Source organism: Vidua chalybeata, chromosome 3, assembly GCF_026979565.1.
Source record: "Vidua chalybeata isolate OUT-0048 chromosome 3, bVidCha1 merged haplotype, whole genome shotgun sequence".
Lineage (NCBI taxonomy): Eukaryota > Metazoa > Chordata > Aves > Passeriformes > Viduidae > Vidua > Vidua chalybeata.
The window spans coordinates 88,567,361-88,589,906 of NC_071532.1; the positions used below are offsets into that span (position 1 = coordinate 88,567,361).

General features: G+C 39.3%; 1 protein-coding gene across 5 annotated transcripts in view; it reads right to left on the reverse strand.

Moving 5' to 3' along the window:
* ZNF451 (zinc finger protein 451) overlaps window positions 1-22,546 on the reverse strand; it is a 33,195-nt gene that overhangs the window by 4,468 nt on the left and 6,181 nt on the right. For all 5 annotated transcript variants that reach the window (XM_053938042.1, XM_053938044.1, XM_053938043.1 and 2 more), the window contains exons 5-14: window positions 21,487-21,598; window positions 20,746-20,896; window positions 19,200-19,326; window positions 17,683-17,836; window positions 15,621-15,768; window positions 13,433-15,084; window positions 12,288-12,422; window positions 9,948-10,078; window positions 8,645-8,831; window positions 548-622 (exon numbers count right to left, since the gene is read on the reverse strand). In XM_053938042.1, coding sequence (XP_053794017.1) covers window positions 548-622; window positions 8,645-8,831; window positions 9,948-10,078; window positions 12,288-12,422; window positions 13,433-15,084; window positions 15,621-15,768; window positions 17,683-17,836; window positions 19,200-19,326; window positions 20,746-20,896; window positions 21,487-21,598 — 2,872 coding nt within the window. The remainder of the gene's footprint in view (window positions 1-547; window positions 623-8,644; window positions 8,832-9,947; window positions 10,079-12,287; window positions 12,423-13,432; window positions 15,085-15,620; window positions 15,769-17,682; window positions 17,837-19,199; window positions 19,327-20,745; window positions 20,897-21,486; window positions 21,599-22,546) is intronic.

Here is a 22,546-nt window from a genome sequence, read left to right on the forward strand (position 1 = left end):
TCAAAGTACACTGTGGTCTGCCACCAAAAATGTGTATCTATATTGAACACCACCAGTAAGCTCAACAGCAAAAGGATGAAAACCATTTCAAATAATGTAAGATAGGATGTGAACAGACAGATGTGATGATAATTCAACCTTGTGCATAACTCTACAGCTCTTTCAGGAGACCAGAATGCTTTATTGCAAAATTATATCTAAACTTGAATTATTTATTCAGGAGTTCAACTATTTAGTCAATAGTTCTGCTCTGAGACAACACAGTCATACTAAACTGGTACAAAGTGAACTCAGTCAAGTCTTTAACTGATTGGTTCCCTGTGGTGTCCAATGAAACAGATTTTTAGTCTGCTGGCATATTTTTCAGATTAGGAATTTTTTAAAATTTAAAACTCATCACAGCATTCTTCACTACTCAAGACTGCCCAGCATAGTTTAGAGAGTATTCCTAACGGGTCACTTGCTGTAAAACTGACTGTAAGTTTAGTTTCTGTATCTTCCATAATTAATAGTGCTCTTGAACACAGAAAAGTAAAAATTGACAGACCTTCCTGTTTCTTTGTTTCTTCTAAGCTCCGCTTCACTGTTTCCTTCATATCTTCATCCTCTTCACTATCTGAACCTTAAATGCACAAATGAAACAAATTACACATTGCTTCTAATAAAGGTATTAACAGCTTCTCTTGCATTTCTTTTACTGTAACACAACTGATTCAAAGAGTACACTTGTTATGATCTAAAAAAATCAAGATAAAAATACATTCCAGTGGTTGTTTAAGACAGCAACTCAAGACAGTTATTTTTCAGCTACCTCCTTCCCCTTCTCCCCACAATCTAGAGGCACATTGCTTCAATTTTTTATTATGTTAAAGCAGTAACAAGAAATAATAGGTGCAGAAGCTACAGTCATTTGTGGTTTTTTTGGTAATATTCAGTTATTAAAAATTACTCACTTTCTACAAATTACTCACTTTCTATAAAATGTATTGAGGATTTAATTATGGGAAGAACTACTTTAGCATTTCTCTGCCTATATGTGACTGCAGCTGTGTTTTATTGCCCAAATACTGCATTTGAACAAGGGAGTGCTAAAACTCAATTGAACAGTGCAATTCAGCAGAGGCTGCTGTTCAAGTCTCATATAAGCAGAAGACTGATAGACTTAATCTGTTAATTTATCACAACCCAACCCAGCCAAAACTCCACAACCTTTCCCTTTCTTAATAACACTCTTCACAGGCTGGCTTCCAGCTCCAGAAAGACGACTTTATTTTGTTTAGTGCACCTGAAGTGTTGTGAGGTTTGTTTGTTTGGTTGGTTGGTTTCGTTTCTTGTTGGTTGGTTTTTTCCCCATTAAACAGAGGCACAGAAAAGTACAGGTTAAAAGCCAAGCCAATGAGTCACGTTATGCATTCATGCTCCTGCTACAGGCTATTGCTATTTTGGGAGATGGTCTCTGTAATGAGGTCTTACAGTATTAGCAATCAACAAGGTCTCCTGCAGTCATACCAACAGAAGTCATCACATTTATTAATACATCAGTGTACTTCTGATTACATTAACCAGCAAAGAACTTTCTGATATGGCCATCTAACTTACTGTGGGACTTCTGCCATTTTGAATTACCCAACTTAGTTATTCAAATTGTCAGGTATGCTTCCAAAATTTGTTTTCAAACCTCTGACAACAACCAGTTTGAGCAGAACCTTGCTGACTTTCCCAATTCCAGGAATAAAAATTCCAACAGCTGGTGTCAAACAGTGATCAGCAACCCGAAAAATGCTAGAAACAGATAGTTAAAATGGTATTTCTCCACTCACTTAGCAGACTGATTGTGAACTCTTTTTGGAGCTACCTAGTATTTTCTGAGCAGAAGCTATACTAATTTTTACTTCATTTTCCAAAGCAAAGGAAAGAAAAATCCCCCAAAGCAGTCACTACAATTACTAATGAAAGGGAGGAAAAAGTGCAAAGGAAAGACATTTTGCAAGTGGCTTCTCCCTTATTAACTATGCTTTTAATCTTCCAGCCTGGAAGACACGTCAGACCACTCTAAAAAGTTTTAAACCTGTTAGAGGTGGAACAGTTGAAGCAATCACTCCCTAATTCAATTCTTGGCTTAGTACACATGACATAAAAACACTTCCAGGGATGGGGCATCCACAGCTTTTCTGGGCAACCGGTCAAGTGCCTCACTACCCTCTGAGTAAATAATTTCTTCCTGCCATTTAATCCAAATCTTTTAGCACAAAATCATTTCTCCTTGTCTTGTCACTATTTGCCCATGTAAAAAGTCCTTCATTTTTATAAGGCCCCTTTAAATACTGGAAGGCCACAATGTGGTCTCCTCAGAGCCTTCTCTTCTCCAGCTGAAGAACTACAACACTCTCAGCCTTTCTTTCCAGCTCACTAATCATCTTTGTGGCCTCCTCTGGACCCACTCAAACAGATCCATGTCCTTCTTGTACTGAGGACCCCAGAACTGGACATGGCACTCCTAGTGGGGTCTCCTAAGGGCAGAGGAGAGGGGGAGAATCCCCTCCCATGACCTGCTGGCCACTCCTCTTTTGATGCAGCCCAGGATGCCATTGGCCTGCACACTGTTGGCTCATGTCCAGCTTTTCATCCATGAGAACCCCAAAATCTTTCTCCACTGGTCTGCTCACATGCAGCTCTTCTCCCAGGCTGTACTCATGTCTGGAATTATCCCCACGCAGGTGCAGCATCTTGCACTTGGCCTTGTTGAACTTCATGAGGTTCTCATGGGCCCACTCCTCAAGTCTGTCCAGGTCTCAGCTTCATGTCATCGGCAAACCTGCAGAGGGTGCCCTCAATTCCACTGTCTGTGTCACTAGTAAAGAGACTGAAGACCAGTCTCAAGACAGAGCCCTGGGGGTCACCATCTGTCACCAGCCTCCACTTTGACACGGAGCCACTGACCACAGCTCTCTGGCTACATCCATCCAGCCAATTCCTTATCCATCAGTAAGTCCACCCATCAAATCTACAGCTCTCCAATTTTGAGATAAGGATGTCATGTAGGATGGTGTCAAGGCCTTACAGAAGTCCAGGCAGATGATATCACAGCCTTCCCTTGTCAAGCACTGCAATTGCTCCATCATAAAAAGCCACCAGACTGGCCAGGCAATGTCATAGAATGGTGGAGATTGGAAGGGACCTCTGGAAGTCATATTGTCCACCCTCCTAGCTCAATCAGAATCATCTACTGCCCAGGACTCTGTCCAGATAGTTTTTGAGTACTACTGAGAAGACAATGTAGTGGGGAGCTCCAAACTAGTTAGATAAGACCTTACTGGATAAAGTGAAAGCATCACTTTCCTCAACCTATTGGCAACAATCTTCCTATTGCAGCCCAGGGTACTGTTGGACCTCTTAGCCACCAGAGCACACATTAGCTCATAGTCAACTTGGTGTCCACCAGGACCACCAGGTTCTTCCCTACAAAGCCATTTCCCAGCTGGTTGACTCCTGGTCAGTATATATTGATGCTTGCGGCTGTTTCTCCCCAGATGCAGAACTCTGCAGTTCCCTTTGCTGAACTTCATGAGATTCACTGTCAGCCCACTTCTCCTCTGCCAAGGTTCCTCTGGATGGCAGCACAGTTCCTGTGGCGTATGAACTGTCACTCCCAGTTTTGTCTCATCAACACACTTGGCTGTAGGCATGCTCTGCCCCATCATCTAGGTCATTAACAGACATTTTAAAGGATCAGCCCCTGTACTGGGACACAGCTGGTTCCTGACCCCCATGTCACTGATCTCCATGTTCCAGGTCAGGCTGTTCAGCCAGTTTTCAACCCACCTCAGTTTTCTCATCCAGCCCACACTACATCAGCATATACTCCTGATACTGCTGGCATCTTTTAATGAAGAATGTTTAATTTGAGAAACCAGGCATGTCCTGTCCCTCTTGTTAAAATGTTCAGCATGTGCTATAGCTCTCAACTCCTTTGGTGTCAGAGGAAAAGCAGCTGCCCAGTTCCAGAGGCAAGAGATCTTAAAATCTCTTGTACTATTCTATAGTACATTTTGTCAAATACACATCAGGTAAGAACCTCTGACTGTACCAGTTCTTTCAAAAGAAACCCTACTGCTAACTATTGTCCTCACATACTGACATATTCCCACTGGAAGAATGAGAAAACAGGAAAGCAAACTCCGGATGAATATAGAGATCAGAGTGATTTTTTGACATTTCATGTCTCTCAGAAACCTGTTCTGGGGAGAGACCAGGAACTTTCACAGAATGTAAGCATCACCCACTGTCCTGCCATCAAAGCACCACAGCTTGAATTTGGATTAGCTGCCCACACAGCTCAGGGTAACATCCCCCCACTATATCTTCTTCTATATCCCCCTACTAATCTTCTTTTGCAACCTCCCCAGTTACCACCAACCCTTTCATAATTTCCATCAGGTTTGCCACCAGAGACTCAATTTCCCTTCCCCAACCTTCCTCCTGCTCCCTTACCACACAACACACCTCTTGTCTACTCTACAGTCTCACCTTCACTTCCCTCCTAAAATCCTCCTCCACTTCCCTCCCAAAATACTCATTCTCTTAGTCTTTTCATTAACTCCCAATCTCACGTGCCCCTTTCCTATTCCAATGTACAGTGGAATTCACATCACACTACCTCTCCAACCACTGACCCTTCACCTTTTACAGCTGCTGTCTGGAGTTTTAGTGTTACCTTATAGATACCATTTGTTAACTCAGTCAGGATCCCAGGAATTTTTTAGCCAAAATCTTTAGATCAGTACACCACCCTTACCTTTGTTATCAATCACATTTGGTATGTGTGGCCATGCTGCCTTTTAAAATACTTTCCTTGGCTTCTAGAATCTTTTCTTTCATTCCTTTTTTCATAAGCCCCTGGAGGATCCTTCCCACATACTCTTCCCAATACTTACTGCTCTACTCTCTCTTCATGTTAAGGTAATACTATCTGTAAATGCAAGTATAGCTACTCCCTGCTGAGGGTTACCACCTCTCTCCCTCCATGCAAAGCAAGCTTTGCTCTATGGATCTCTGCCTACAGTTGCTCATTCAAGTGTAGGACAAATAAAAATAAAGCTCTCAAGCTGCCACTCTCCTCCAATTGCATTTCTTGGAAACTGTGGCCAATATAATTATAGTCACTCAAGCTTTCATCTAACCTTTATTTTAGACTCCTCTCTCAAATTCAAAGCAAGATTTAAGCTAAATCTCAAGAATTCTTTTTGTATGATCTGGGTGGTGAGGTCTTCCCAGTTCATCCTCTGGCCTACAACTATTGTTCAGACTCATTATCTTAGGTCTCAGTACATCGCTTTCTCCCTAGGGCATGCACATACAAGAGATGCCACTGACATACCAAACCCAGTAGTAACTTCCTGCTGTAGCTAACACAAGGTTACAACTGAAGAGTGACTTTCTTATCACTCTCTACTGCAATAAGCTGTGGCTGCTACAATAAAGGAATATATTACTAAAGAAACTATAATTCACTCATGGTGCATCACTCTGCAGATGCTCATGCCCTTCACATTCAGTTTCACACTCAGGAAAGTGGAGGCTGGAGGCTGTGATTTGCAATTTGTGTTAACTAAAGGTTTGAAAGAACAGAGATGGGACAGCATTCACACTGGACCTCAAACTGGACCACATACAGATGTTCACCCATAAAAATCTTCACTATGGAGAAGTAAAGCAACTATTCTCAATGTTTTTTTATCAATTTGTTCTTCTGTCCTCTTAAATTATTTTGTTGGCTGTAGGTGAAACGAAAGTTTTTGGGTATAGTTGGAGCTAGGAAGCTTGGGAGCATTCATTAAAATGAACCAGAATCCTGCTCTTCCAAATGTAAAAACTCATGGAAGCTGCATTTGGTAGTACTTAAACACTTCAGGCAAGAGTAGCAGATAGACGTAGGCTGGCAACTCCTTTTGTGCACATTGAAATGTACTTTATGGGTCAGTGAAAGAGGTATGGTGGCTATTTGGCAGACAACACTACATTCAGTATACCACTGACTGACAGGCTCATGAGACAGACTGGCTCTTCAAAAGAAAGGACAAGAAATACTTTCAAAAATTTGTTCTTATTATTTAAAAGAGTCTGTTTTACGTAAGAGCTCAGTCACTGAAGGATGTCATTTGAACATAACTGGGAGAAATACAGTTAAGCTAAAGACATCCACTTACACAAAAATAACTTGTCAACCAAAAAGCTGAGGCATTCCTGTCAGTGTCCAGATAGATATGACGACCACAACCTACTATCAACTTTGGCCTCAGCATTGTCCAGCACTTATTAAAAGCGTACTTTCAACACACGGGATATCATCAAGACATAGACAATGGAATAATGCTATTTTTCTGCACACTACAATTTTTTTGTTACAAAGAAAGACATTGAAAACTCTTCCACCCTTCCCAAACCACTCAGCTAATATACATGAAGCTCTTGTCATGTGTTGTGGCTTCAGCATAAAAGCAAAAACCTTCTTCATTTATGAACTCAGGCTTAGCAGCAGCAGAGAACAAGTAAGAATGCCTACTCTTTTCATATCTCAAAGAAAGTTCAAGCATCTCCTCCAGCCAAGGGTTTCCTATAGTAACATACAGTTGGTATTGTATTGCAACATATGCAGAAAATTTTATTTTTATTACTTGCTTTAAAATAAATGCAGTACTACAGTTCCCACAGCAGTTGTGCTGGTAAAACAGTTCACAAGATGCACCTGTCAGATTACCACATCCAAACACAATCCAGGTGCTCAGAAGCTAATGATAGCTCTGTCAAGGTGATTTAGGGAAAGAGCTTTTTAATTTTGCAGCTCATCCAATACCAACAATGGTCTGATATTTTTCAGCATGATTCTCTGTCCTGTTTCTCACTTACATCTCTCTCCAGAATAATAGCCATAGGCTTGAGAAAGTCACAAAGCAAGCAATTCTTGTTTGCATTTCCTTATACTCAGCTGCTTTTCTGTAATAGGTCAACAAGTTATACCAGCCTATGATACACTGCATGACTTTCCACCTCAACCCTCCAATACTGGTTTTGCCACATTAAGACTTGCAAATGATGGCTGATGCTGCTGAGCCATACAATGTGTGTACTATGTGGTGGCTTTATCTTTTTAAAGAAAATACTCTTATAGAATTTTCTTTTATAAACTCTTGGTAACAACATCATCCCAAAATGCAGCAAATACAGACCTATTACCAACAGTGAATTCTCTAATATTCTGTTTTAATACACGAGAGGGAGACAACAGCAGCTCTTGCTGTCTGGGTCCCCCCCTTGCTGACACTGACTAAAAAAAGGGACAATTCTGTTCCTTACAAGTTTGGTAAGGAGTGCTAACAGCCAAAGGAATCATGTGTCATTCCATCAATTTCCTGCTCAAGGATTTTTTTTTTTTAATAATGACCACATGTCCAACTTAAGTGGAACACACAAAGAGCAGCCAGCCAGCAAGTTAAGGTTTGCAGCCTCCAGGTAGAGCCAATTACCATAATAGTAAATATTAATGTAGTAAAGGACATTGAAAGAAGTGTTAAATTAAGAAACTTCTAATGCCTGGGGTGGCCAGAAAACTCTGTAAGCACCTTTTCTGTATCAAAAGCACTTAAATCAATTCCAGCTCACCACATGTAATATTTTTTTTCCAGAAAGCTATTATCCTATTTTTTTCCCTTTTATCAGTCAATGCCAATTCATCACTCAGAGACAGCACTCCACTTTAATCTTCTTTGTGGAACAGCAGTACCATGTTATAGCTCTCATAAACCTGTATCAAGACTAGCAATGTAAATTCTCAGAAAACAGTTTAGGGTTAATTCAGAAACAACTTTCTCTAATATTCCATGAATTAACAACATTATAGAACAGCAACAAGAAGCCAAAAAAAACCCCAAAAATGTCTACAGAGAAATGTCAAATCTTCCAGGAAAACAGCAAAATACTCTTAAATGCTGATAAGTATTAAAACTCATCTCAGCTCTGGTACCCTTTGCATGAAAATGAGCTGGCTCAATCCTCTTTGATTGTCCTATATAAAACCAATGTGATCATTTTAGCATGCCATTAGAATCTGGCACTCTAGAGAACTTAAAAACTTCCACTAAGATTTTTTTCTCCAAATGGCTGTGTGAGTTGTGCCAGTGAAGACAATTATCAAATGACAGGAAGTAGCCAGGAGGTCCAAGTTAAAATAGACAGAAGTATTTTGAGAAATAATGATGCTTTAGCAGCGTCACATTTGTTTCAGACACAGAATAAATCAAGCCAAACAGATCTGAGTACAAACTGATAACTATTCACACAAGAGTGCTTTAAACAGCTTCTCTTGCACTAGAAATGAGTTTTCAGACTGAAACATCAGTTTCTTCTCCTGCTAGAATAAAGACTACAGAGGTAACAGAGTTTTTTGTATTGAAAAAAATGCTTAATTAAGTCTGTTTTCAAAACATGCCCAAGCATAATGATTTTCTGACGTATTATTCATTGAAATACCACTACAATACAAGAAGCACCAAGCAACAGTTTATGTTACCAGTATGTGTGTCCCATTTTTTTATTGGAAAGAACTATCAGTTTACTGGAAAAATTGTGTTTAATGTTTACTTTCTACCTTTTGTGATATCTGAAATGCTGTTTAGCAAGGCACACATCATGTCTCCTTCAATGTGGTGAGGATTCAGGATGCGAGCTGACCGCTGGGTCATTTTAAACTGGTTTTCCAGTTCCAGGAAGCTTTTGTCTCCAGAAAGAATAGTGAAAGGAATTTGCTTGGGCAGGTGCTCATCCAGACGACCAGCCTATACAAAACAAATAACAAGTGTTGAACAGAGATCGTGTTCTTATGTCATGGCATTTGGCTAGCTTTTCTTTGTAAAGTTTTCTACAGCAATTTATTCCTGCCTTTATGATCCAAGCCACATTATTCCACTGTGAAAGGCACTGTTTCAAAAGTCTGATGCTCATTTCTTCTCTATGTGCAATAGATACTGGTGATGGCTACCAGAACAGTACAGATGGAGTATGGAACAAATTCCTAAAAAGCAGCATTTTAGAACTGTCTCTACATAAAACAAGTCATCTCTGCAGAGCATTTTAAACATATCATAAGAAGCATGATGAAACATAAAACCACTGTTGCAAAAATGTGCTTATACATTTAGATAGGTAGTAATTTGTTTAACTGATAAAGCACTATATGGCCTCAAGCTGCACTAGGGGAGGTTCAGATTTTCACTGAAAAGTTTGTTAAGCATTGGAACAGGCTGCCCAGAGAAGCACTGGAGTCACCATCCCTGGACCTGTTCAAAAATCATGTGGATATGGCACTTGAGGACATGGCTTAATGAGGGTGGTAGTGCTGGGTTGATGGCTGGATTTGATGATCTAGGTCTTTTCCAACCTTAAAATCTATGATTCTACATTAGGAACATGAGTCCCTGTGGCATCCCAGATTCCCGTGCCTCACCTGCACATCCCCAACCCTGCCAAAGCCCGAAGTCTACTGAATAAAGGCACTGCTCTTTGTCAGCTCAACAGGGTCTGTGAAACCAGCACCCATTCAACTCCATTGTAAAGATGGATCAATATTTGTTCTACTTGAAGAGAGACGAAGGAGTTACATATCAGTCTCAAAGAGAAACTGTAAGAAGTGCAGGTTTTTTACTCTTCAATCCCTAACCAGCTCCCTTCTCCTCCACAGCAGACTGTTGTCCTATTCAGGCTAATTTTTAAGTCACTTCTTGACCACCCAGCTCCACTCAACCCAGGTTTATCATTCTTTATAGGGGATGCAGAAGTCTCATGGAGAGAATATAAAAATGTCATCTGCAATTAGTACTTAACATCAATAGCAGATACCATCTGCCACCTTCTCTGGGTGCAGGACACAATAAAGCAAGTGTGCCCTAACTTACATGAACACAGAGAGCAAAGTCTGCTGCTTCTCTTCTGGTACTGCAACGTGGATGAAGAAAGAAACATCCAATCCTCTTAAGATAATTGTAAATTTTGCAATGCACTGGAGGCTTCCAGTTGCTGTATCCTCCTATACAGTGAAGGGGAATAATATTAATAATAATAAAAACCAAACATGAAAAACAAACAAATATGGGCAGAAACGCCTCTATAAATTAAGAATGCAAGAAGGCAAAAGCAAATATAAAACTGTCTTTAAAGACAGAATTTATTCTGACCAATGTGAAAGCTAAGAAAAACATATAACCCAAATCCCCCCAGCCTTGTTTTCTGATGCTACTCTATTTTGTACAATTTTTTTTCTTCAAATCCTGAAAATTTTATCTTCTAGATATCATGTGCCTTTAGATACAAGGATGTGATTTTCTCCAGTTTGAAGCACAGTTACGGTTAACGTGCAGAATCAGAAGAGCTCTGAAACAGTACAAATAACAGAAATGCTTCTCTTAGGGAAACCTGTACCACAGGAGTTACACGGTCAACATGCACTACAACTGCCTGACACATCCCATGTCACAACTCATTAAAAAGAGGATCCAAGATCTGGAGCAACAGCTGAGAGAAATGAAGAGTCCTGAAAAACCCATGGATGCAGTCAAGGACAAGCAAAATGAGGCTACAACTGCGAAAGAAGTGCAGGAATTTTCTAAACAGTATGCTAAGCAGGTAGTTACAGGCTGAGAAATAGGTGGATAATAAAGATGAGTTGAGTACAGACAAAACCAGTACCAGACTGAAGCAAGTTGCAAGGGAAAGGAAAGAAGCAGGAAGTCTCTCAAGAAGAAACACCAGAGGAGCTTGCACCATAAAAATGCATATGGCACCATAAAAAGGCAAGCAAATGAAAGAACAATTTGACCAGAGTAACTATGAATTGTTTAACATTCCAATGGCTAACAAATAATGGTCTGCAACATGAAGGAAAAAAATGTTGCTTTATCTGCTAGATGACAGAGTATCTGGATGTAAGAAAGGATTTTGAATGGAAAATGAAAGCAGTCATTGATGACACTTCACTTAAGGTCATGGAAAACCAACATTCAAGTAACCAGGCTGCAGAGATGGCTTATGCCAACCTGTCCACCTGCAACCTGACAAAGAAAAGCATTCCTCAGTACATATCTCCTGTTTCTCCCCTGCCTTTTCAGCCTAATTACAAGACGATTATATAAAAAAATTATTGCAAAGATTTATTAAGAGTCTACACAGAAATTATTTAGTAGAACCTGTACATAAGAAAAAAATGCTATTTGCAAGTTGCTCGTCAGCCCTCAAGTCTATTTGGGAAAGACTTGTAATCACCACCCCTATTTTTTGGCTGCATAAATGTACAACAAAAGCATTTTTGTCCAGGGCAGCTGAAAACAATGACAGACCTGTATTTATTTCATTTGTTAGCCCACAAATGGATGAAAGACAACTGAGTATCTGAAGACAGAAACAATACAGAGTCCAGACAATACAATGGAGGAACTTGAAGCAGAGCTAAGACTATACTAGAAACAGGAATAATAGAAATAATGCAGATATATAGTATAAAAATAACAATTAAAAATTCAGAAATGTTGTTTGGGAAATCCAGGGAAAAAATGTTGCTATATTTTCACAGGTTGAACAAACAAGAACAGCATGCCTCAAGTAACTATACAAATCATTATTATGAGAGGGTACCTACAACAATAGATCCAGATGTGCCTGGGAGCCTTAGTGTTCCCAGGCTCAAAAACAACATATTTGACACTAAAACTGGTAAATTTTTCTTTAATATTAATATGGCTTATTTTATTCACAAGTAACTCTTTAGCATGTTTTTTAAGTTCAGGTGCTTCAAGGGCCATTCCCATGAGACAGCCTGCATGCAGCAAACCTATTAGGAAGTAAGGAATTGAGTGGTGCTGACATGGGCTGTGCTGTGCCATCAGGCACCTGTGTTTGGAACATCTCTGGGCACAGAACTCCTAAGAAGCAGATACCAGATTACAGGTTCAGGAACACAGATGACTGAATCTCTACCACTTTACATTAACAGCTATACTTGCTCTGCCTTCATCAGCTAACTGGAAAATCTGTTTCTAAGAGGAAAAAAAAAAAAAAAGTGACCCAGGCATCAACAGGCTTTTCTGTAAAACCTGAGCAGCATGAAAACTCTCAGCTTTAAGAATAGCCTTGATTATCTACTTGCTCCTGCTCTTCATTGTCTCAGATTCAAGGAATCTCTGCTCAAGTACATGTGTAGAGTTGTTTATCTTATCTTTTAATTTACTTCAAACATTTTTTACCTTGAAAACCCCAGATAAATGTCCCTTGGTTCAGGTTAGCTGGCAGGTCTGTGAAAAGGCTTCCCCAGTTGTCCAGATCCACCAACACAATATGAGTCATGGTACTCAGATAGTCAAGATCAGGAAGTTCACCATCTTCAATGGGATAAAAAGGACACTTTTAAAATTCATGTGACTTTCTGGTTAACCAGCTTGCTTTTGAAAATTCTTGTAGTCACATATGTAAGGAAAAGTCACAAAAAGAAAAGCTACAAAACATGATGCTCTTTGGTGACTAGACAGATTTTAAAATCAACTAATTCAGCACTTAATAATGCACAAATTAGAGAGAAGAGTGCAATCTGGCTATATGATGGTATAGACCTGGATAGTTTTGTGGTAAGCACAGAGAGCCACCATCCTTCACCAAGACATTTTAATAACTAATTTAATATCCAGCTGTGTACCCCTGACTATGGCAAGTCTCTGTGACATTCAATTGCTTGCATGCATAAAAGCACATAAAATGTTTAGATATGTACATTTTACTGTACTTCTAATAAATGTCAACCTCTTAATCAAAACATTATGACACCACTAGTAATCAAGAAACATTTCCAATTCTGAACACAAGAAAACAATACATACTGGGAATATAAATTCTCAGCTGATACTGCTTTTTGGCAGGCTAAGAAAGTTGAGATGATGGTGATATAACAGAATTGCCCACACAGAAAGCACTATCAGGCTCATAAATATTTATATATATAAAAAAGGCAAGTTTCTTTCGAATGTGTATGATAGATCACTTTTACACTTCTAGGCACTGGATCCCTAATTGGGGTATCCTTGATGATCCTCTTCCTTTTAACACCAAATTATGCTCCAAACTAATTTGGAAATCAAATGTTTCAGCCTCAGGATTCTCACATCTGCCTTTTTGTTTGGTTTTTTTTCCCCACCAAGACTTCATACAAATGGCATACAACAATAAATTGTGGAGTCTGAGTTTTGGAAATTCAAGTATTGAGAATTCAGTATACTAAATTCTGAGCTCATTTATAGACTGTATGTAACCAAATGGTATGTGACATGTACTGACAATGAAACAGAGTGTGTTGAGGACAGAAATACTTTTCTAATGCCGGAAGAAATTTTCTACATACTTTCACTAAGTTGTTCAGAGTGTTCTAAGTCCTCATTTTTTATTTTATTTCCCTCTATTGGGCCCTGCAGAGGCGAAGATGGTGGTCTGTCCTGAGTTTTGGATGGAGATGCTTGAAATTGTTGCCTGTGAGGTTTTCTGACCACACAAGCCCCACTTGCTGAAAACTTGAATACTGTGTCTTCTGATTCTAATGCAAGACTTGACAGATCAGGTTTCTGCAAGAAGCAGTGTTTCATGTGATAGTGCTGATGTGCGCTTTGAAGATCATCAAAGTTTTTGTTGCATGCAGCACATCTAACAACATACATCTCTCCCTTAGATTTTACTGATGTGTGACTCTTGAGATGACTGTTCATATCAGCAATATTCTGTGCCGTTGCAGAACACAAGCAGCATCGAAACCATAAGTTTCCTTTCTGCAGCATGGCTTTCTGACAATTCTCATGATCATTCCTCCTGTTTATTTTGGAGATGTAAGTTGTCCGGCAACCACAGGTTAAGCGGTCTCCTTGTTCGACTGGGAGGAAGTCCTCATCTTTTTTTATTGACAGTTCCACCTGCTCAGGCACAAATGTATAGTCCATGCTATGAAGTGCCTTGTAATGGGTTAGAAATTCTTCCTCTGTGTTGAAGAAGAGATTACCACAAAGGCCACAGAAGTATTTAGTCTGCATCTCCTGATTATGATGCTCTTGGAAGTGCCGCTGTAACGTTCCTACTTTCCGAAAATGATTTTTACATATGCCACATGAGTACCTGTGAAATGCATGGCTTTCTAAGGACATGCAATGTTGCTGAACACTCTCTTCAGAATCAAACATCTCCTCACAAATGCGGCACTGCCATTTTCCCACAACAGGACCACTTTCAGGGGACAGATCCACAGGGCCAGAAATGCAGTCTTTATCTCCGCCTGCAGAAATGCTCACTGCATCAGAAGCAGATGGCATAGGTTCATCTTCTACAGCTTCTTGCTCATAGTAGTAACTATGTCCACCATGAAATTCAGTTACGTGTCCCATAATATCCTCTTCTCTAAGATCTACAGAGCATGCTCTGCACCAGAGAAGAAAATTAGTCAAGTGTGCTCCTCCATGGAATCGACTCATATGCAGGCGGATAATGCTTGAATTTTCAACCAGCTTTCCACACACAGCACACTTATGACAGATCCTATTTGCTGATAAAATGTGCTTTTCTACTGACTCTTCTGTAAAAAACTTTTGAAGGCATTCACAAAACCAGGCTTTTACTTTGCAAGCACTACCTTGACGTTGGTTTGCAACTTTATCTTCACTTTTATCTTTTAAATTACTCTTCCGTTTTGAAGGACTAGACCCCATTTCACTGGAGGACTCATTTGGACTCAAATGTCTTTTAAGCAGTGGTCTTGACCGTTCCACAATGTAACCCAAATGAGACTGATTTTTGTGTTTTCCATTGACATGGCAGAACATCAAGATTGACTCTTCCAGTGTAGTAAAAACTCTAATGTTATGTTGAGTGGTTTGTTTGTGTTGGGTCATCTGATTCTTATCAGCAAACAGTTCATCACAGTTCTCACAGTGACCTTTCGTTTTAAATATCTCTGCAACTTGGGAGACGCTTTTCTTTGACAGTGCCATGGGTCCAGAATTATGACAACGTGTTCTAGAATGGATAAAAAACATTAAGAGGTTATATCACCACCTGAAACATTTGTAAACTTTCAGATGTACTCGATATATTACCAAGTAGCTACGGCATTAATGCACGGAAACAGCGTGCCCTGTGTCCTTTAACCCACCTACCAGCTTGCCAACAAAACCATGCAATGTAAATTTAGTCTCTGAAATTTGAAGAGAATTAGGTGCTAATTTCCAAAGCTAGCATGTAGATTGATGCTTATGTTCTTGACTGTACATTTTCAAAATCAAATGCTGCCAACTTCAAAATAGTGGACCAGCAAACAGCTTTTGTTTTTCTGTTACAACAAATACAAAAGGATCCTGACATTTATCAGCTTTCTGCAGTGTGGGGTAAAGTTAAGGGGGCAGGCTTTTGATTGTTTATTCAGGAAGTCAACATTCAGATGGTCCTAGCTGCCCTGAAATCCACTAGTACCACTGAAAACATGCAGGTATGTCTGCATACCTGTCATTGATCTATGGATGTTCACATTATAAAGACAACTGCCTTTCACAAACCTGAAATGAGCCGTTAATTCCATATGTGAGCGCAATATCTTGAAGCAGGACATACACTTCACTTGGAAGGAAACCTCTTTGCACAGAGATACCAAGAGGTTCTTTGCAAAGGATGGAAAAGGTAGTGGATGGCCAGACTTCACTGCATCTGTAAAACAGAATGGTAGAAATGCAACCACACGTTAGAGTTTCCTAATAGAATTTCAGCTCTCTGATGACATAATTAATTGCTACTTGTCTGTCACAGGGTTCAGAGTGCAATTTAACAAGTGTCAGCTGAGCTACAGTAACTGTATAGTACTGGAAGCTGTAACTAAATCCCGAATTTTTTAAACTTCTGTAACGATCTTGTACCTGAATCTGTTTGCATTTTGCTTTTTCATACTTGGTGACTTCTTTTACTTCTCTTTTCCTCCTTCTACAATGCCAGGTCCATATCTCTCTTAGGAAGGTTCTTACCTTCTTCTCCTCCACCTATTACCAGCAGTCTACTCTTATTAGATAAAATTTTGTTTTAAGCCATAGAGTATTTTTTCTGAAAGAGCACGCAATTTATTTAACAAGTTCCCACATACCCTGACCATCTCTTTCTCTCTTTCCCATCCTTAATGTTAATTCTTAAACTTTTAGATGCAGGACTTTCTGTTGTTCTGAGCATATATTCCACTGGTAACTCCCAGTACCAGCAGAGTAAGAAAATTCTACTGAAAAGATAATGGAAAATAGTTTATGGGTTATATATTGTTCATATTCTGCACCTTAGCAGGAATTTTTTTTTCTGTTTTAGTAAGATGTGATGATCAGCAGGCAGTAATTTGAGGCTATGCCTTTCAGTTAACTTCAATGGCAGATCTCAGGCAATGCTGATAATTATTAAGCATGAAACCTAACGAATACAAAGTAAAACATGGAACACTCAATTTTTTTCTGAGTTAAGCACTCTCCAACTCTAAAGAAGAAAACACTAATTTGTGCTTTTAATCTTTTCAAAGCAAGAGCTCACCAGTAATCTTTTTTAAAACCTATGACCTGAATTTAAAAGCATCTGCAGTCATCAGATTCAGAACTAATAACCTATTTGAGAATAAAAGTACATTAGAGTGACAATGCATAAGGGAAAGTATAACCATGCAGCTGATTGTCACTTCACTACATGAAGGCAGCAGTACTGACTCCACCTGCAGGGGATTCCTTCAAAGCCTTTTCATTTCCTGCAGCCACTCTACAGAATGACAAAAGTGAAGATACACTTAGGAAGATGAGAAATAAATATATGAATCCTTTTGGCCATGTAGGCTTGTTCAGAGAGTTACAATGTCTAAAATATGGCCACTTAGTAGTTTAGCTAACAGTGTAAATGCTTTAATGCCTACTGCTTATGTCAAAAATAAAATCAGTACAGCTATGTTGGGCATTAACCCTGTTTGCAACACCATGATCAGACAGATCTTTCCTCTGGACTTTATTAAGCATGGTTCAGGATGTTCCCAGCTCACAACATAACCAGTATTTCTGCCTTCAGCAGCCATGTAGTCCGTGCAAGCCATCAGACCAGCAGCAATGTTCCAGCTAAGCACTCTAAATTTGCAATTATATGGAGAAGACATTTTAACAAGTCTTTGCCATGAGGAATGCCAAGGACACTGACAAGAAAAATAGCCTCCAAGCACACTACAGACAGTCGAGTAAGGAGAAGAAACTCAACAGCTACTCTGACTGGAATTGAAAAGAAATTTATGTGTTTTGCTCTGAGTCTCTTTCAACATGCTAAACGTAAAGTTACTCAGGAAAGTAGTTGCATGGAGTCACTGGAGGATGAGAAGCTTATATGACAGACTCAACAACATCTCATTACAGCAAGTGTGATAGAGGAATAATTTCTACACAAAAACACAATTTTCAAAGCATCACATTTAAGATCTTAAAAGAAAAGTAAGAATTCATTAATAACAAACTTTAAAACCTTAAGCTTTTTTACTCAGCAGAAAAATGCAAGTCACTTCCTATCTTAAGGATGAATTATCAGAAAAAATTAAAAGCAGTACACTTAGTAGCAACGTACCACTCAGTTCAGAAACCTGCAGGAAGTGTTTCTTTTGCGACATATGCTGCCAACACTCATCTCTTTTGGTGAAAAGGAAGAAGCAGTTTGGGCATGCAAAACACTGAATATGCTGTGGAGGAGTACCTTTTTTATGCCCATCATTTTCATTTAGCTGGAAGAGAAAATTATCTATTTAGGAAAAAAATTAAGTCAAGAAACCAGGCCCAGTTCTCATGTCCTCTCATTCCTCTCTCATTTCTGTGGTAATATTTTCACTTTTAGATTTCCAGCTACCACATCTGTATTTACCTACAGCCTACCCCTCTGCATTTCAGCTCACAAGACACAAGGAACTGGCCAAAGTACCACTGTCAAAATGAGCTACTTATACACCCTTATTATACCATCAATTTCTCCATCCCCTTCTTGCACCACTGGGAGCAAGTACCTTCCCAGGGACTATGGGCTCCAGCAATTCTTAGCTATTCCCTTTACCCAGGCTCTCAGAAAAAGCTCTCTCTGTCAATAAAGCAGCTGTTTTACCTCATGTCAGCTCTCTAATCTTGCTAACCTCTAACTCCCCAAAATGCTGCTCCTCAGAGTAGCCCAAAAGGTCTGTCTTTTGTAGAAGTCAACTCCTTCCACCCGCGTTGCCTCCTACATCAACTTCAGAGCTCTGCCTTCAGGGCAAAAATCCTTTAGTTCTGCTTCTGATATTTTTGCTTGCTTCTTTCTACATCACTCTAAGAATCTTCATTATATGCTTAGAGCTTTGATTAGGATTATCCCCCCCATTCCTTACACATCAAAGTAATCCCATCTTCTCGCTGTCTGCAAGAGACACTCACTGCCTTTCCCCCACCTTGGCTGCTACTCCAGCTAATGTCCCTGAACACATTGTGTGAGAGGCACACAACTTTGAAGCAATGGAAGAAGAGCAGGGACACACTACAGCACAGTCTTTCAGCTTGTCAGGTATGACTAATTATCAAGTTATTACTACAAGCAAAATTTAGTCTGATTATCAGGAAGTCTAACACTCCCCCAAATTTAATGCAGCTTCTGGAGACTTGGTGAGAATATTTGTTATCAAAACACCCAATTTTGAAAATGCTATCCACTATCCAAATCCTACACCATACTGCTTAAATAAAACCTCCATCTTCTTTTGGCTGCTACTCTTTGCTGTCAAGTTATTTCACCCTAACTTCCTGCCTTTACCTTTCATAGTTTTGGAAATGCAAAAAAAAAAAAAGGGACTATCTATCAACAACACCAATAGATGGACAAGAGTTCAAGACAGAATTATAGTCCTCTTGAAAGCATACCAAAAAGTACAACCTAATGGCCACATCTAAAGGGAATACTGTCAGGCTACACCAGGTGTTTGAAACACAGCAGAATCAGAGAAAAGAGAGAAAGAGGGTTAAAGAAAAAAACAAAACAAAAAACCCACCAAAAATCAATGCATAATTTTAAGTCTTAAACCCTCTACTACATTCAGTCAGGCGAGTTATTTATCCTTATGCTCTTGCCTTAGATAAAAGATGATCATTGTACTGCTGAGAGGTTGAAAATCTTTCACAGCATATCACACAGGCAAAAGCATTATGTGGGGGTCCATGTAATGTGACTGTTGGGTCACAAGGAGAATGATCAAACCTGGAGAAGAAGAAATAATTAGCAAACTAGTCCCCTCTAGATAGTCAAACAGCTATTTTTAATGGAAAAAATTCTGTCCTTTGAAGCTATCAGACCCCCTATCTAACCAACCTAAACTATGAACTAAGCTAAAAATCCCCTGTCTAACCAATCTAAACTATTAAAAGTCCTTACTTCTCCTATCATGAAATGTATCAGTTGAAGTGTCCTGTACAGAGATGATTCTTCCTGCAGCTTACACGTTAAAACAGCCACTCTGGAGAGAAATCATACTGCTTTTAAGAGAACTAAGAAAGCCTTAATTTCCTACATAGACATTTCAATTATTTATTTATTTTTATTTCCCTGTACTAGTTCTGGTTGGGATGGAGTTCATTTTCTGTAGCAGCTTGTATGGTTGCTGTATTTTGGATTTATGAACAACAGTGTTGATAGCAAAGGGAAGTTTTAGTTATCGCTGAGCAGTGCTTGCAGAGTGTCACGGTCTTCTCTATTTTTCAGATTGTCTCGCCAGGAAGATATTGGGAGACACAGCTGGGACAACTGACCTCAAATGGCCAAATGGACATCCCACAGCAAAAGACATCATGCTCAGCAATGAAAGTTGGGTGGAGGAGGAAGGAGGTGGGAAGATAAATGCCATCACTCCAAGTAACTATCACACATGGTAGTTACTCTCTATCTGTCTGATAGTTACTCTTACCCTCTGCCTGTCAAGTCCTTAATTTATTTCGCATGCGCGCGCAGCTTTTGCTTTACTGATTGAACTGTTTTTACCTCAGCCCAGTGTTTTCTCACCTCTCCCTACATCCCACTAGGGTGAGTGAGTGAGTAGCTGTGTGGGGCTCGGCTGCCTATGGGGGCTAACCCATGACACTCTCCTCAACTTCTCACCATCCTGCCTACGGACACATTCAGTAGTTAAAAGGCAGTATCTGCTGGAATTGAAAACAGACACACTGAGTACTGACTAGCAAGATCAGCTATGAACACACAGCCTATAGCTTTTGTTCCTCTTTGCCTGCATTAGGGGCTTTTCTTTTTATCTTACCAACAACTTGTGTAAGTTGGCCTTTTGGTTTCTTTCAAGCTTGGATGAAGATACAACTAAACTGGAGTACAGAAATCTGACTTCTCAAAAAACCTCAGATATTAAAAAATGCTCAACAAGAGGAAGACATCAGTTCCGAAGGAAAAAAACAAACCACACACACACCAAGTAAAAAACTAAACCAAATCATCAAAAAAGAAAAAACCCATTAAGCTAGTCTATAAAAATTGTAACATATTAACTGGCTCTCAAAATGGAGCTTTGTCAGTACAGGCAGTCTGAAGCAGACTTGATGCTGATGTCCTAAGTTAGAGCACATTCTTTCATTATTATTCCTTGCACTGAACTCTTGCAACGTATCTCCTTACCTTTGAAGATGACCTAGAAGAAGATGTACATTATCAAACTGTCTGTTGCAATGCATCACGGGACAACATTTGGGACTGCTGTTGACTCGAGTCTGACCTGTCCTCTTAAAAATAGCCCTTCTTCCACCGTTAACAGAGCCTGGTTTCAGACCTGTGTTCCAAAACAAAGTACTTAACCAGAAGCTCAATTAGAGGCTTAAGAAAACAAATAACACACAAGCCCTAAACATTCCACAATGAAACTGTAGTGATTCTTAAAAGCAAACTAACAATCCACTCACTGTCCTTCAATCCTACTACAGTAAGTCTGCTCTTTCACTGTCTCTTCAATTCCCAGTAGTGCAACTTTTCAAACAGTTTGACACCCTTCCTCCAGGTCCTCCAGGCACTATTTTAAATTCATTAAACATTGTGAAGTTACACTTACTTACACTTTCCTAAGCAGCAGCTCAACAGTAATATTTTTTCTTCCTAGCAACTTGGCTTATAAAAAATAAATAACATTGCCTTACTGGTTTTTAGACTTTGTATCTTAAATTTTCTAAGTAGCAAAGCATTATAAGAATAGCTTTCATGGAAATAAATGTTTAGAAACTTTCCAATTATATGCTCTAGCAAAATTAATATTGTAGGATTTGGTTATGCACAAGGCACCTGCAAGCTCCAATACAATTTTCACATGTTCTACTCTGTAATGCAGGACTTAGAAACCATCACTCAAACTTAGTTTTCTACTCTTACCTGGCATTTTTAACCACTGGTCCACACATAACCTTGCAGCTTCTGTATCACTGTGTTCCCGAATAAATTCTAGTTCTTGCAACCCATGAGCATATTGGGAATCAACTTTCTCCTAAGGTAAAAAACATACCAGACAGTGTTGTGACCAAATTGCAAGAATAAAAGAAAAAGAGAAAAGAGTAAGTATGTATCTCAAAATTTTCATATGGGTTCCTAAAAAACACACCCACAAAAACCTAAGTGAGGGGAAAAAATTCTTACAACTCAACTGACTTCTATTTAATACAATAAAAATTGAATGTAACAGAAAAAAAAAGAAAATAAAAAGGCGCTTTCACCTTGAAGACTAAATTTAAGTCTGCAGATTGCATTACCTGATGAAGAGTGAAGAGCCAAGCAGGAGGAAAATATTCATATTTAACAAAAAGATCTTTTAGCCTTTATTCTCAAGCTGCTTTAAAAGCTACACAGTTACCTCTGACTCCACTTTACAGTTGAAAAACTGTATGTGGAGACACAGATAACCGAATTCAAAGTGGAAGAGACAGAAGTGGGATGTAAGCCTCCAGACTTCAAGGCTACCTTGGACTCTATCTAATCTAGCCTTCTACTCTGTTGTACTACAGTTGCATAGTTTACATAGACTGCAACAAGCTGTAACTATAGTAGAATTATGTGATTTTAAAAGCCTTTAACAGTGTTGAGAAAATTAGGCTGGGAAGTCAGCACATTTTGCCAACTCTGGATTGACGTTCATCCTGGTTCAATTCCATCAAGTTGTTGTAATCCCATTCCTTCAAGATGTCCAGCTCCCCCTGAGAGCAGTCCTACCATTAATTAAGCCCACTGACTGGATCTCCCAGTTTGTAATAAAAGTAAAAAGAACATTCTCTTCAAATGGCTGCAAAGTGCAACTAACAGGACTCAAATTTAAAATTATGCCTTAAACATTGAAAATTTTTTTGCCATTATGAAATACTACCTGATACAGACTTAATGCAGCAAACAGTTTCCCAAAAATCTCAGACAAAAAGCAAGGCTTGCTACACAGTAGTTTGTC